Source organism: Silurus meridionalis, chromosome 7 (genome assembly GCF_014805685.1).
Source record: "Silurus meridionalis isolate SWU-2019-XX chromosome 7, ASM1480568v1, whole genome shotgun sequence".
Taxonomy (NCBI): domain Eukaryota; kingdom Metazoa; phylum Chordata; class Actinopteri; order Siluriformes; family Siluridae; genus Silurus; species Silurus meridionalis.
In genome coordinates, this window is record NC_060890.1 from 27,108,797 (window position 1) to 27,121,651 (window position 12,855).

Here is a 12,855-nt window from a genome sequence, read left to right on the forward strand (position 1 = left end):
GACACTGAGCACTTTAGAAAAATCACATGCAGCTGGTGCTGAAATGAACAACAGATATCACCGAGCAGCACGAGACGGTCATGTGACCCTACTGAAGGAGGCCAGCAGGAAAGAGCTGAACACTGAGGATGAAGATGGGATGAGTCCGGTGCTGTGGGCGGCTCACCACGGCAACCTGGAGGCTCTGAGAGTGATGCTGGGGCGAGGGTGAGTGTGTAATAACCTCAGTATACACTGTCTGTCTGTCTGTCTGTCTGCCTGTCTGTCTGTCTGCCTGTCTCTGTCTGCCTGTCTGTCTGCCAGTTAAATATTCGTTGTATTTTAATTAGTTTTTTTTTTTTATTATTTAATATACTCTATATAGACTGTTATAAAACAAAAGTAAATAATGTTATGTAAATATCCCCCGTCTAATATACAGTATATTTCCTTTTTGAGGTCATAGAGAGATTTATGACTTTATAAAACACACAACATGGTTTTTATTGTCTCTGTGTTGATGGTCAGAGTTCCAGTTATTTGCATTTAAATAGCATGAATAGAAGAAAAGGTCACTGAGGCAATTCACTTCCTGTCACACACACACACACACACACACACACACACACACACACACACACACACACACACAGGTCATCTAAAAAGGTTTAAAAAATACCAGGTACATAATATTTTCATATATATCTTTCAACTCACTTTTATCTGGATAACATTTTAACAACCTACATCGTCACAAAGCAGCTTTACAGAAATAAACATAAACATTTTGGAGAAAAACTAAATAAAAATTCATTCATAATGGTGTCAGTGTATAAACTGGATTCTGATTGGTTGCGTTTTTTAGCATTTTATTCTCATATGATTTTGGACTGCTGAGACTCAACCAGGTGATTTTGTTATACTCTCATGTCAAATATCACAGAAAGAATTAATAAGTGTGTTGAGACGTCTATAACACCATGATGACCTTTGAGCTTCGCATCGATGGCAGAAAACCTAATAAATAGTCAGCAAATTGCACCATACATCCTGATTCATAAACCTGTCAGTGGGCAGATTCAATTATGGTGACTTTTATATACACACACACACACACACACACACACACACACCACAATATCAGCCCCTGGTAATTCTCAGTAGTGTTGCTAACTTCCAGGAATTTTCAAGACTGGAAATATCATGAGAATAATTGGAAGGAATGGAAATAAACTGGAAATTTACTAAATTGCAGGTTTGCCTTTAACAGGGATCTTAAATGTAGATTAAGAAAAAATCTTGCAGGATCATTTTGGTTACAAATTTTGGTTAAAAACTAAAATGCGATTTTAGCTGAATTTTTACCTGCACATTTATTAATCACATGCACACAGCAACACCTACTGCAGGGTTACTGAGGCTTCAGAACCAAAATTATTATTTAAACGCTTACATTTTATATAAGCGTTATGAAAAAAAATCCACTTTCTCTCTCTCTTTCTCTCTCTCTCTCTCTCTCTCTCTCTCTCTCTCTCTCTCTCACACTCTTTAGACGGAATCTAAAGCCTTTCTAGAGGATTTTGGAGAATCTGTGGAAGTATCAGACTACTTTCCAGATCCAGGCAAATTCCTTGTATCCATAGCAAAAATACAAAAAACCCCACTATTGTGCAACTAAGCAAAAAAAAAAGAGGCTTCGTCTGCAGAAAAAAGAAACAAAAACTAATGTAAAAAAAGAGGGTCATGTCACAAGGGTGTTTTCTCTCTTGCTTTAGCGTCCTCATCTGCTCTTCTTTACTCTTTCATCTCTTCTACATGGATAAGTGAAGAGTAGGAACTTTAAACAATACATGGGGATAGAAAGAAACAGGCTGTAAATGCATCAAACAAAAAATATCGACGTTGCTTTTTTACAAGAAACAGTGATAAAGTAAATATGACAGAATGGGGGATGAGGTGGGAAGACCAACAGGGTTAAATTTCAGTGCTGGAGAAGCAAATTTAATTTTAAAAAGACTAAAAGCAAACATCAGCAACAGCATTGAGGCAGAGCAGAGCCACGCTCTATTGATACAAGCTGAAATCGGAGGAATTAATTTTTATTTTTTAATTTTATGCCTCAAACACAGGAAGTGAGCGAGTAAAAACCTTTTGGTGGAGACTGGACCTGCACTGGAACTGCACTATAGATTCTACAGAGGAAGCAATGCAAAAGAACCACACATCCAATCTTCTGTAGTTTCAGATAAAATAATGAAAATGTGGATTTATAGATCCATGGAGAGAAGAGAACCAGAGAGTAAAACAATACACTCAAGAATAAGTGCTGCAACATCAGATTTTATGTTACAGAAACCGACAGAAACACTTTAAAGAGTCTTATTTATCTACAGAAATAATTTATCCCAGCGGTTTTTCAGATCACCACGTAGTCACAATAGATTTTATTGATCTGTCAATGCAAAGCCCAGATCTTACTGGAGCTTAAATTCAAAACTGCTACGGGATCAAAATTTCTGTTTTTTGGGAACATTTTTTGGGAAGAATGGAGACAAAGCAACAGGGATTTTATATCATAGGCACATGGTGGGAGGTTGAAAATGCACAGATCAAAATGTTTTGCCACCAACACACAAAACACACAAATGCATTAATAAAAGGCAGTGTTGAAGAAATAGAAAGGGAGATAAACCTAGAAAATGAACGACTCGTTAAAAACAAAAGGGGAAAAAACCTCATTAGTTTAAAGAACAAGGCACTAAGCTCTTATTTCCATGAGCAGGCCAAGAAAACTCTCATGAAGAATAAATGCCCCAACTTCCTACTTCTTTAGCCTGGAACGGAAAATCCGACGACACAATCAAGACACACATCAGCATAACCACATCACCTGATAAAATGAGAAAAATCACAGTGGATCTACAAAGACTTAAATCACGAGGCTGCCACTGACCCGCAACTCAGAGAGGTACTAATAAAGAAACTTTCAAAGTTACCAGAAGGACAAGTGGAAGAGTTGGACATGGACATTGAATCTCAAGAACTAGCTACTGCAGTGCAGCAGCTATCTACGAGATGAGCATTGACAGTCTTTCAGCTGAATTCTACAATCAATTCGGGAAAATATTGCGAGCAGTCTTGCAGGAGGATTTTAACTGGTCCATAAACAATGGAAAACTACCATCCAGTTGCACATGGGCTGCTTAATCTCTGTTTCCAAACAAGGGGGATTTTGGTGAAAAACTGGAGACCAGTGGCTCTTCTATGTGCAGATTAGCATATATGTGCAAAATACTTTTAAAATGCCTATCAAACAGACTGAAGGAACACAAAGCCACACTAGAACACACAAGTCAGACCTACTCAAGAACCCTTGTTCAGCAACCCACTGATTCTGGAAAGGATTCTGATGTTGGGGAGTTTTGGTCAGCGCCTTCAAAGAGCCAGACTTACAAAGCTTGGAGACTTGAGGACTGAAGAAGCATGGAAATCTACCACCACACTGGGGGAGCAGACAAAAATCCAATCCCATTGACTGCTGAAGGGAATGCTGAAAGAGGTGATCCTAGCACTCTTTTTCGAGTTTAAGGAGGCACTAGAACAGGGTTCACGTCCCCCCTCTCTCTATCTTGGCAGCCTCTGAAAAACCAGAAGTGAATGGAGAAATACTATCTTTCAGGACACTTCACCTGACAGACTTTGAAAATGCCACAAAGAAAGCTCTGTATGCAGTCAGTGTGAAGGTCACCCATCAGAACTCTCTGGCCGGTGTGAAGGAGTCGAGGTGGTCGGACCTGCTGGCACCAGGCTCTTCCCCATGAGGCAGCTGGAGGACCCTGTATAAACCCCCTTGTGAAGAAGCATACATCTGATCTGCAGTGGAGGATCGTACACGTGGCCATGACCACAAACAGACATGTAGCACATCGACTCCACGATCGCTACAACTATTCTTATTTAGTTAAAAATGAATTTTTTGAAATAAAGGGTACTTAAAGTCTTCCTTTCTCTCTCTCTCTCTCTCTCTCTCTCTCTCTCTCTCTCTCTCTCTCTCTTTTATTCCCTCTCTATCCTGCTCTCTATTTCACTCTCTTTCTCTCTCATGCTCCCTCTCGCTTTTTTTATCTTTATTAACAACTGTAACCACAGATAAGAATTTTATTACATAATGACCTTCAGCTGTTCAAATTTCCTTAAACCTATAAAGTGGAAATATACAATAAAATATGTAACATCTTGAAAGTTTTATGTTTATGTTTAAGTGTCATGAATAAAACACAAATTTTCTTGTCTTTACTATTACATTTTGCCTTCACTTGAACTAAGAGACCCAAACCTGTTCCAGCATGACACAGTGCACAAAGTCAACTCCATGAAGCTCTGCTGTCCATGGGCTTGGATTTGGTGGAAGATCTTCTGCTGTAGAGCTCCAACACTATTGAACATGAACAAATGTGAACTCTGACAGCACCACAGACCTCCTCACCTTCTCACCTACATCAGTATCTTTACCAACACCCTTGTAGCTGAATAAATCTCCACAAAATCTAGTGAAAACATCTTTCCAGAAGAGTGGAGCTCATTATCATCAACAGCAAATGGACACTAAATATGGAATGAAATGTTCAAAATGAAGCACATAGCAATCTTCAGTTCACGTGTCCAAAACATTTCTCTCACTCTCCAGTGTTCTGTAGTGTTTAAAGATTTATGATCAAACTCTTGATGTCACCCAGATGAGGATGGGTTCCCCTTTTGAGTCTGGTTCCTCTCACAGTTTCTTCCTCATAACATCTAAGGGAGTTTTTCCTTGCCACAGTCGCCACAGTCTGCTCATCAGGGATAAACACACACCATTCACCTTCACTGTTGATTTCTGTAAAACTGCTTTGAGACAATGTCTGTTGTGAAAAGCGCTATACAAATAAACTTGACTTGACTTGACATTTTGTCACAGATAGACCAGGCGTTAGAAACTGGGAGTAAAATAGAACGTCTTTATTTGTCTTCAACATACAAACACACAAGAGCTCAAGAAGAGACTGTAGCAAATTGGCAAACTTAATTAAATGCTTCCTTAGAAGCGTAACAAGGAACATGGAAAAAACAGGGAACACGAGAGGTAGGAAGTCTGGGTGATCTATGGTTGTAACTGGTAGATCAGACCGTGAGTGAGGGAGAATGGGGACATTATAAAGGGGACAGGTAAATGGGGAACATGTGTAAGTGATTAGTAGGAGAAGGACAGGTGTAGGTGATGAGTAGGAGTAGGACAGGTTTAGGTGATTAGTAGGAGGAGGACAGGTGTAGGTGATTAGTAGGAGAAGGGCAGGTGTAGGTGATAGTAAGACTAGGACAGGTGTAGGTGATAGTAAGAGTAGGACAGGTGTAGATGATGAGTAGGGGAGGACAGGTGTGGGTGATAGTAAGAGTAGGACAGGTGTGGTGATGAGTAGGAGAAGGACAGGTGTAGGTGATGAGTAGGAGAAGGACAGGTTTAGGTGATAGTAAGAGTAGGACAGGTGTAGGTGATGAGTAGGAGAAGGACAGGTTTAGGTGATTAGTAGGAGGAGGACAGGTGTAGGTGATAGTAAGAGTAGGACAGGTGTGGGTGATGAGTGGGAGAAGGACAGGTTTAGGTGATTAGTAGGAGGAGGACAGGTGTGGTGATAGTAAGACTAGGACAGGTGTAGGTGATAGTAAGAGTAGGACAGGTGTAGGTGATAGTAAGACTAGGACAGGTGTGGGTGATAGTAAGAGTAGGACAGGTGTGGGTGATAGTAAGACTAGGACAGGTGTAGGTGATAGTAAGAGTAGGACAGGTGTAGATGATGAGTAGGAGAAGGACAGGTGTAGGTGATAGTAAGACTAGGACAGGTGTAGGTGATAGTAAGACTAGGACAGGTGTAGGTGATAGTAAGACTAGGACAGGTGTAGGTGATAGTAAGAGTGGGACAGGTGTAGATGATGAGTAGGAGAAGGACAGGTGTGGTGATAGTAAGAGTAGGACAGGTGTAGGTGATAGTAAGACTAGGACAGGTGTGGGTGATAGTAAGAGTAGGACAGGTGTAGGTGATAGTAAGAGTAGGACAGGTGTAGGTGATGAGTAGGAGAAGGACAGGTTTAGGTGATAGTAAGAGTAGGACAGGTGTAGGTGATGAGTAGGAGAAGGACAGGTTTAGGTGATTAGTAGGAGGACAGGTGTAGGTGATGAGTAGCAGGGAGAGGCTGAGCTACCAGACTGAAAAGCTTTATGAATTTGAAAGTATAATCTTTCACTCTGAAGGTGCCAGGATGTAGATTTGTGTAGAAACAGTTTAGTGATGATGATGTTCCTGAAACCCAAACTGAAATGGAAATGATCCAGGATTGTAATGGAGACCTGCGGTCATGTTGTAGTTTGATGAATGACGGCGTGTGAAGAACACGCAGGAACAGGCAGAGATGTAATCGTGTAAAATGTAAACAGATACGTGTTTGGTCCTGCACGGGGTTTGATATGTAAAACTCAAGAGTGGCAGCGTGAAAAAAATGAACCTCACTGTCGCTCAGTCACGGAAACGCTTTACAGCTGTGTGCACAGCTGCCTGTAGCTGCTGGTTTCCAGAATAATGAGGAGTAGAAGAGAAAGAAAAAAAAGAAGGTGAAATGACTTTATGACTCATCTTTATGATGAACAGACTGATGTGAGGCGTTTTGAATAAAAATAAGCTTTTACCCAAGTTTGGAGTAGATCAGGAAGAAAAATGTTGTTTATTTAGCCACACCCTTTTCCCAGGTCCTGAGGGTAACAAAGAGTGGGGTCACGATATCATTTTTCATTTATCTGTATTTTAAACCTCTCTTGTTACTCACAAGCACCAGTCTGATCATTAACATCTGACACCGGGTGTGAACGATGATGACTTAACATGACTTAGAAGAATGAGTTGTCTCAAAGAGTGATTCCTTCATCTTCTACTTTACGTGCATGAGCAAAGAATCTCAAAATCTCCATAGGTTATGTGCAGGAAACAGAATTGCTGAGTTCTTCTCATGGGTCCTCTGGTCCGAGTCGTTTTCTTTTATCACATGACTCCCATAGACACTACGCAGTGCAATAGATCAGATTTTTTTGGGTCCGAATCTTGACATTGAGGATACAATAATTATGGGAGTCACATGACAAAAGAACTAACGATTTTGACCAGAAGATCCGAGAGGTGAAGATCCTCATTCTATCAAATTTGTCCTTCATATTTTCATGATTGAAAAGTAGTTAAAGTTGGTGAATGTAGACGTGTTGGAGATCTGATTATTGAAATGTTTAAATTTTTTTCTTATCAAATGACAGAAATGAACAAAATGATTAAAAACGTTTTTGTTTTGATGACGGAGTTTCAAAGAATCAATAAAGTGATCCAATCTTCCCATCACTACTGGAAACCCCTTACCCCATAAAGTCTTGCTGAATCGTTCTCTCCAGGGAAAGTTAAATATTTTCTTCCTTGGAATATTACACCTCAGAGTAAGTGATTTGTCCTTGTGCCGTTTTTTTTTTTCTGTTGTCAGAGGCGACCCGGATAAGTGTGATATCTGGGGAAACTCTCCTCTTCACCTGGCCGCAGCCAACGGCCACCTTGACTGCCTTTCATTCCTCGTCTCATTCGGTGCAAACGTGTGGTGTCTTGATAACGACTTCCACACCCCCCTGGACCTGGCCGCCGTGCGAGGACACATGGATGCCGTACGGTATCTGGACTCGGTCGCTGCCAAGCAGAGCGCTCTTAACCCCAAACTGGTGAGGAAGCTGAAGCAGCGAGCGTTCTGTAATGCAGAGCAGCGCATTAAACACTGTGCTGAACTGCAGCACCAGAACCAGCGACGCATGGAGAAAAAATTCCTGAAGGAGACCGTGGGTTCGGCCGCAGCCGGGTCTGTGAGGTTCTCCATCAGCGACGGACACAAAATCCCACAATTCAACACTGTTACCTCCGGCATCACCTACACACAGGTATACACACTAAATAACACACACATCATAGCACACAACACACAACACACACTTCATAACACAGACCTCATAAAACACAACACATAACACACACTTCATAACACACACACTTCATAACACACAACACAACACACACTTCATAACACACACCTCATAACACAACACATAACACACACTTAATAACACACACCTCATAAGACACAACACTTAACACACTTCATAACACACCTCATAAGACACAACACTTAACACACACTTCATAACACACACCTCATAACACACAACACACACTAAATAACACACCTCATAAAACACAACACATAACACACTTCATAACACACACCTCATAAACACAACACACACTAAATAACACACACCTCATAAAACACAACACATAACACACACTTCATAACACACACCTCATAAAACACAACACATAACACACACTTCATAACACACACCTCATAACACACAACACACAACACATAACACACCTCATAAAACACAACACACACTTATAACACACACCTCATAACACAACACATAACACACACACTTCATAACACATACCTCATAACACACAAAACACACTTCATAACACACACTTCATAACACACCTCATTACACACAACACACACTTCACAACACACACCTCATAACACACAACACACACTTATAACACACAACACACACTTCATAGCACACACCTCATAAAACACAACACATAACACACACTTCATAACACACAACACACACTTCATAACACACACCTCATAACACACAACACACACTTCATAACACACTTCATAACACACACACACACACACACACTTCATAACACACAAAACACACTTCATAACACACACCTCATAACACACAACACAGCACATAACACACACCTCATTACACACAACACACACACACTTCATAACACACACCTCAGAACACAACACATAACACACACCTCATAAAACACAACACATAACACACACTTCATAACACACAACACACACTTCATAACACACACCTCATAACACACACTTCATAACACACACCTCATAACACACAACACATAACACACAACACAACATAACACACAACACATAACACACACCTCATAACACACAGTGCACAATATTCCAAAGCACCTTTATAAAAATAAATAAATTACACACAGACACACACACACACACACACACACACACATTACAGCATTAGAAACGAGTCCCTCTAAGATTCCCCATAATAAGCAGGCCACAGGCAACAGTGGAAAGGAAAAGCTTTCTGAGATGGCATGAGGAAGAAACCTTGAGAGAAACCAGACTCAAAATGGAATTCATCATCAACTCCCAGTGTCTGATCATTACAGTTCCATCATTGTTGAGGTTTTCACCTGTTGAGTGATGGAGACGTGAGTGTAAAACTGTTCATAGAGATTGTGGACCTGAACAATTAAAGCAATTATTTATTACAGTCCACGTCCATCTTCATGGTTCTTGAGTTTAACCTTAACAGGAACCTCATAGAAGATCTTTAGATTGTTTCATGTGGAACTATCCTCAGCTGCAGAGAGTGGGAAAGAACTCCATCTAGAGGTAGGGTGTCTGAATGAATTAGATGGGTCCAGAAAGAATTAAAAGAATGAAGAAAGAGAATAAAAAGAGAAAATGATGAGAAGGATGAGATGTTCCATAACTAAATTAAATGCAACTTTTTGGGGAATAAAACACTTTGTGGCTGTTATGGAAAATTATCCAGCTTCAGGTTGGGAGCAGTGTCTCCACTTCAACACTTTTATTATGTATGTACATTCTTATCTTCCCACTTCGTCCTGGTCTTCCTCTGGATGATGTTCTCTTCTATTGGAGGCGACTCTGTGCAGCTGATGATGTTCCAAATCAACGTCCTGGGGTTCCATGAAATTCCAGAGTAAGAACAGGAACTTTGAGGATTTGGACTGTAGTTAATATCAACAGTCTGCTACACTGATTTAGGACTACAGTCTGCTCCGATCTCCATCACTGCACCTCAACATCGTTTATTTGTAATAAATGGACATTTGGTGGAACCCAGATGAGGATGAGGTTCCATCTTCAGTCTGGTTCCTCTCAAGGTTTCTTCCTTCTGCATCTCGGGAAGTTTTTCCTTCATCACAGTCTCCACCGACTTGTTCACCAGGAACAAACCTACACTTATAAAGAACATCTTCATTTTTATCTCCACATTATCTGTGTGAAGCTGCTCTGAGACGATGTTCATTATTAAAAGCTCAAAACAAATAAACATGAAATAAATTAAATTGAATGTACCTCTAACTGCACCTGCTCTCATTTGTGATTTATCCCCTGCAGGCCACATTAAACTCCATGCCAAAATCTAAGACAAAGATCCCAAAGTGTCTGGAGAAAAAGAAGAAGAAGAAGAAGCAGGCTGATGGCACCTTTAAGATCTCTGAAGATGGAAGGAAAAGTGTGCGCTCTCTATCTGGGCTTCAGCTGGGGAACGATGTGTTGTTCCTAAAGCAGGAGACATACATAAATCCTCGTCACAGACTTCATGTTCGGAACATGTTCCCTCAAAACCCAAATGATGGCAATGATGATGATGATGATGTAGTTGTGGTTTCACATGCAGTAAGTGATCCAGGTTTATACAATGAGCCAGGAGAGGACTCTCTGTTCTCCCGCCCTGGGCTCGGGACACTCGTTTTCCGGAGGAATTACAGCAGTGATGGAGTTCAGGAAGTTGATGCTTTTGGTGTAGAAGGTGAGGAGTTGTGGAGAAAAGAGAATTCTTACTTCAGTGAGTGTGAGCGTGTACGTCTCAGACATTCCAGTCTGTGTCAGGACACCTGCAGCAGCTCTGCAAGACTTCAAGACAGATACTCAAAGGTACAAAAATACTCAGAACATACAACCCCGATTCCAAATTTTTCATTTCATGAACGGAGCATGTTTTTAATTTACATTTTACACAGTGTCCCAGCTTGTTGGAATCTGGATTGTACCTCTACCTGCAAAAACGTCTTGTCTTTGCACCAACAAGCCATAACATTTTACCCACTGAGAGGTGAAGGAAATAATGTTGGCACCTGCATGGGAGTGGGAAACATTAGGCAAAGTTAGGAAAGTTGATGTGTTGGAAGCAAATAAAATGGGCAAGTGTAAAGATCTGAGCAATTTTAATAACCAGTGACAAGTCATGATGTCTAGATGACTGAATCATTGATTTTCCAAAATAGCAGGTCGTGTGGGGTATATTTGGTATACAAGGGTTAGAACCTACCAAAATTGCTTCAAGGAAGAAGAACCAGAGAACCAGCAACAAGCACATGGGCACTTGAGCCTCATAATATTTCATATCCATTGAGAATAAAGACTAGTTCATTTGAAGACCTTTTGTACCATTGAATGCTAAAGAAAAAGTTGGTCCTGGCTATAGCTGTATAGCTGCAGAATGGACTTTGAGCCCATGTAGACCCCTGTACACCACCAGAAGCTCATACAATAGACATGTTAGCATCAGAACTGGACCATCTAGCAATGGGAAAAGATGCTCTGGTCCACTTAATTATATTTTTTTCATCAATCATATGGATGGTCAGATGCATGGCTGTGGCTACTTTGTGGTGAAATAGAAACAGGGTTCACTATGGGAGGATTCACTATGGCTTTAAAGCAAAAACAAATGTGCAAAATTCAATGTTAAACTGCTTTCTATTGTATATAAACATCTTTTGCAGGCGTTTCTGTGGGACTGCGATGATGATGAAGATGATGGTGATTATGAAGTAGAGTATGATGACCTGCATCCTTGCTCCTCCCCTCTGGAGGTGTTCTTGTTGTCTCAGGGTCTAGAGGAGTTCCTGTCCCTGTTCATGAAAGAGCAAATGGATTTGGAAGCTCTGATGCTGTGCTCGGAGCCTAACTTGGTCATCATCAATGTTCCACTAGGACCCAGGAAAAAGCTTCTGGAAGCCTGCAGTCGTCGCACACACACTCTGCAGCGAGCCAGGGCCATGTGTGATACTCAGCTCTAAGAATGTGTGAACTTAAGTGGTGCCTACAACAGTTTAAGAGTTCCTTTATGTGAATTATTCATATTTATGTTTGTTTTATATGGATATATATTAGACACAGTCGGGTTTGTAGAAAATGATCATTTGAAACATGTTAAAAAACTTGTGCGTGACAATGTGTATTGAAGAACAGGTAGATGTTGAGACAGTATTCGTCCATTAAGTGTGTTATAAATGTTGTGATGTCTATTAATTGTATTTTGCTAGAGCTTGTTCTAACGCTGTAATATACTGTAGTGATTTAACATCAGCTGATTTTGGTCCATCTACCTCTCAAGCATGATCCTTCCATCCTCTACCACTCTATCCTCTACCACTGCTCCACTGATCCCTCCATCTTGCATTCTTTTTTTTTAAGTTAAAGTAAAGTACTGAAGTTTTGGCTCTGGCATGTACTTAAGTAAAAAGTAGTCTTTATTTCTACCTGTTTTAGTGTCACGCTGGTAACTGGACACCACGTCATATTAATATGAGGGCTGTTAATCGATTAAAATATTTAATCGCGCTGTTCTAAATGTACCTTGAATTAGTTCTTTCAAATGTTTTAATACTGTAATCAACATGAGCATGAACATATAATAATGCTTGATGCAAATGTATGTTTATTATTCGTGAAATCAAACTCAACATAGAGCATGAAGACATGATATTCTTGTAAACGTTTCAAAGTATTTATAAAGTATTATAGTATTTTAAATTACATCAATTATCATGACACCAAATGGAACCTTTGCTATGTTCCACACAGATGGTTAATGAGGCGATACCGGAGAAACTGCACCTCTTATAACTTTCATAAGGATTA

At 40.3% G+C, this 12,855-nt stretch overlaps 1 protein-coding gene across 1 annotated transcript; it reads left to right on the forward strand.

Moving 5' to 3' along the window:
* Positions 1-35: 35 nt before the first annotated feature.
* LOC124388475 (Usher syndrome type-1G protein homolog) lies at positions 36-12,449 on the forward strand. The gene is made up of 4 exons (XM_046853135.1): positions 36-207; positions 7,531-7,972; positions 10,324-10,863; positions 11,715-12,449. Exons 1-4 carry the CDS (start codon positions 44-46, stop codon positions 12,009-12,011), a joined length of 1,443 nt encoding a protein of 480 aa, XP_046709091.1. The 5' UTR covers positions 36-43; the 3' UTR covers positions 12,012-12,449.
* The last annotated feature ends 406 nt before the right edge of the window (positions 12,450-12,855 follow it).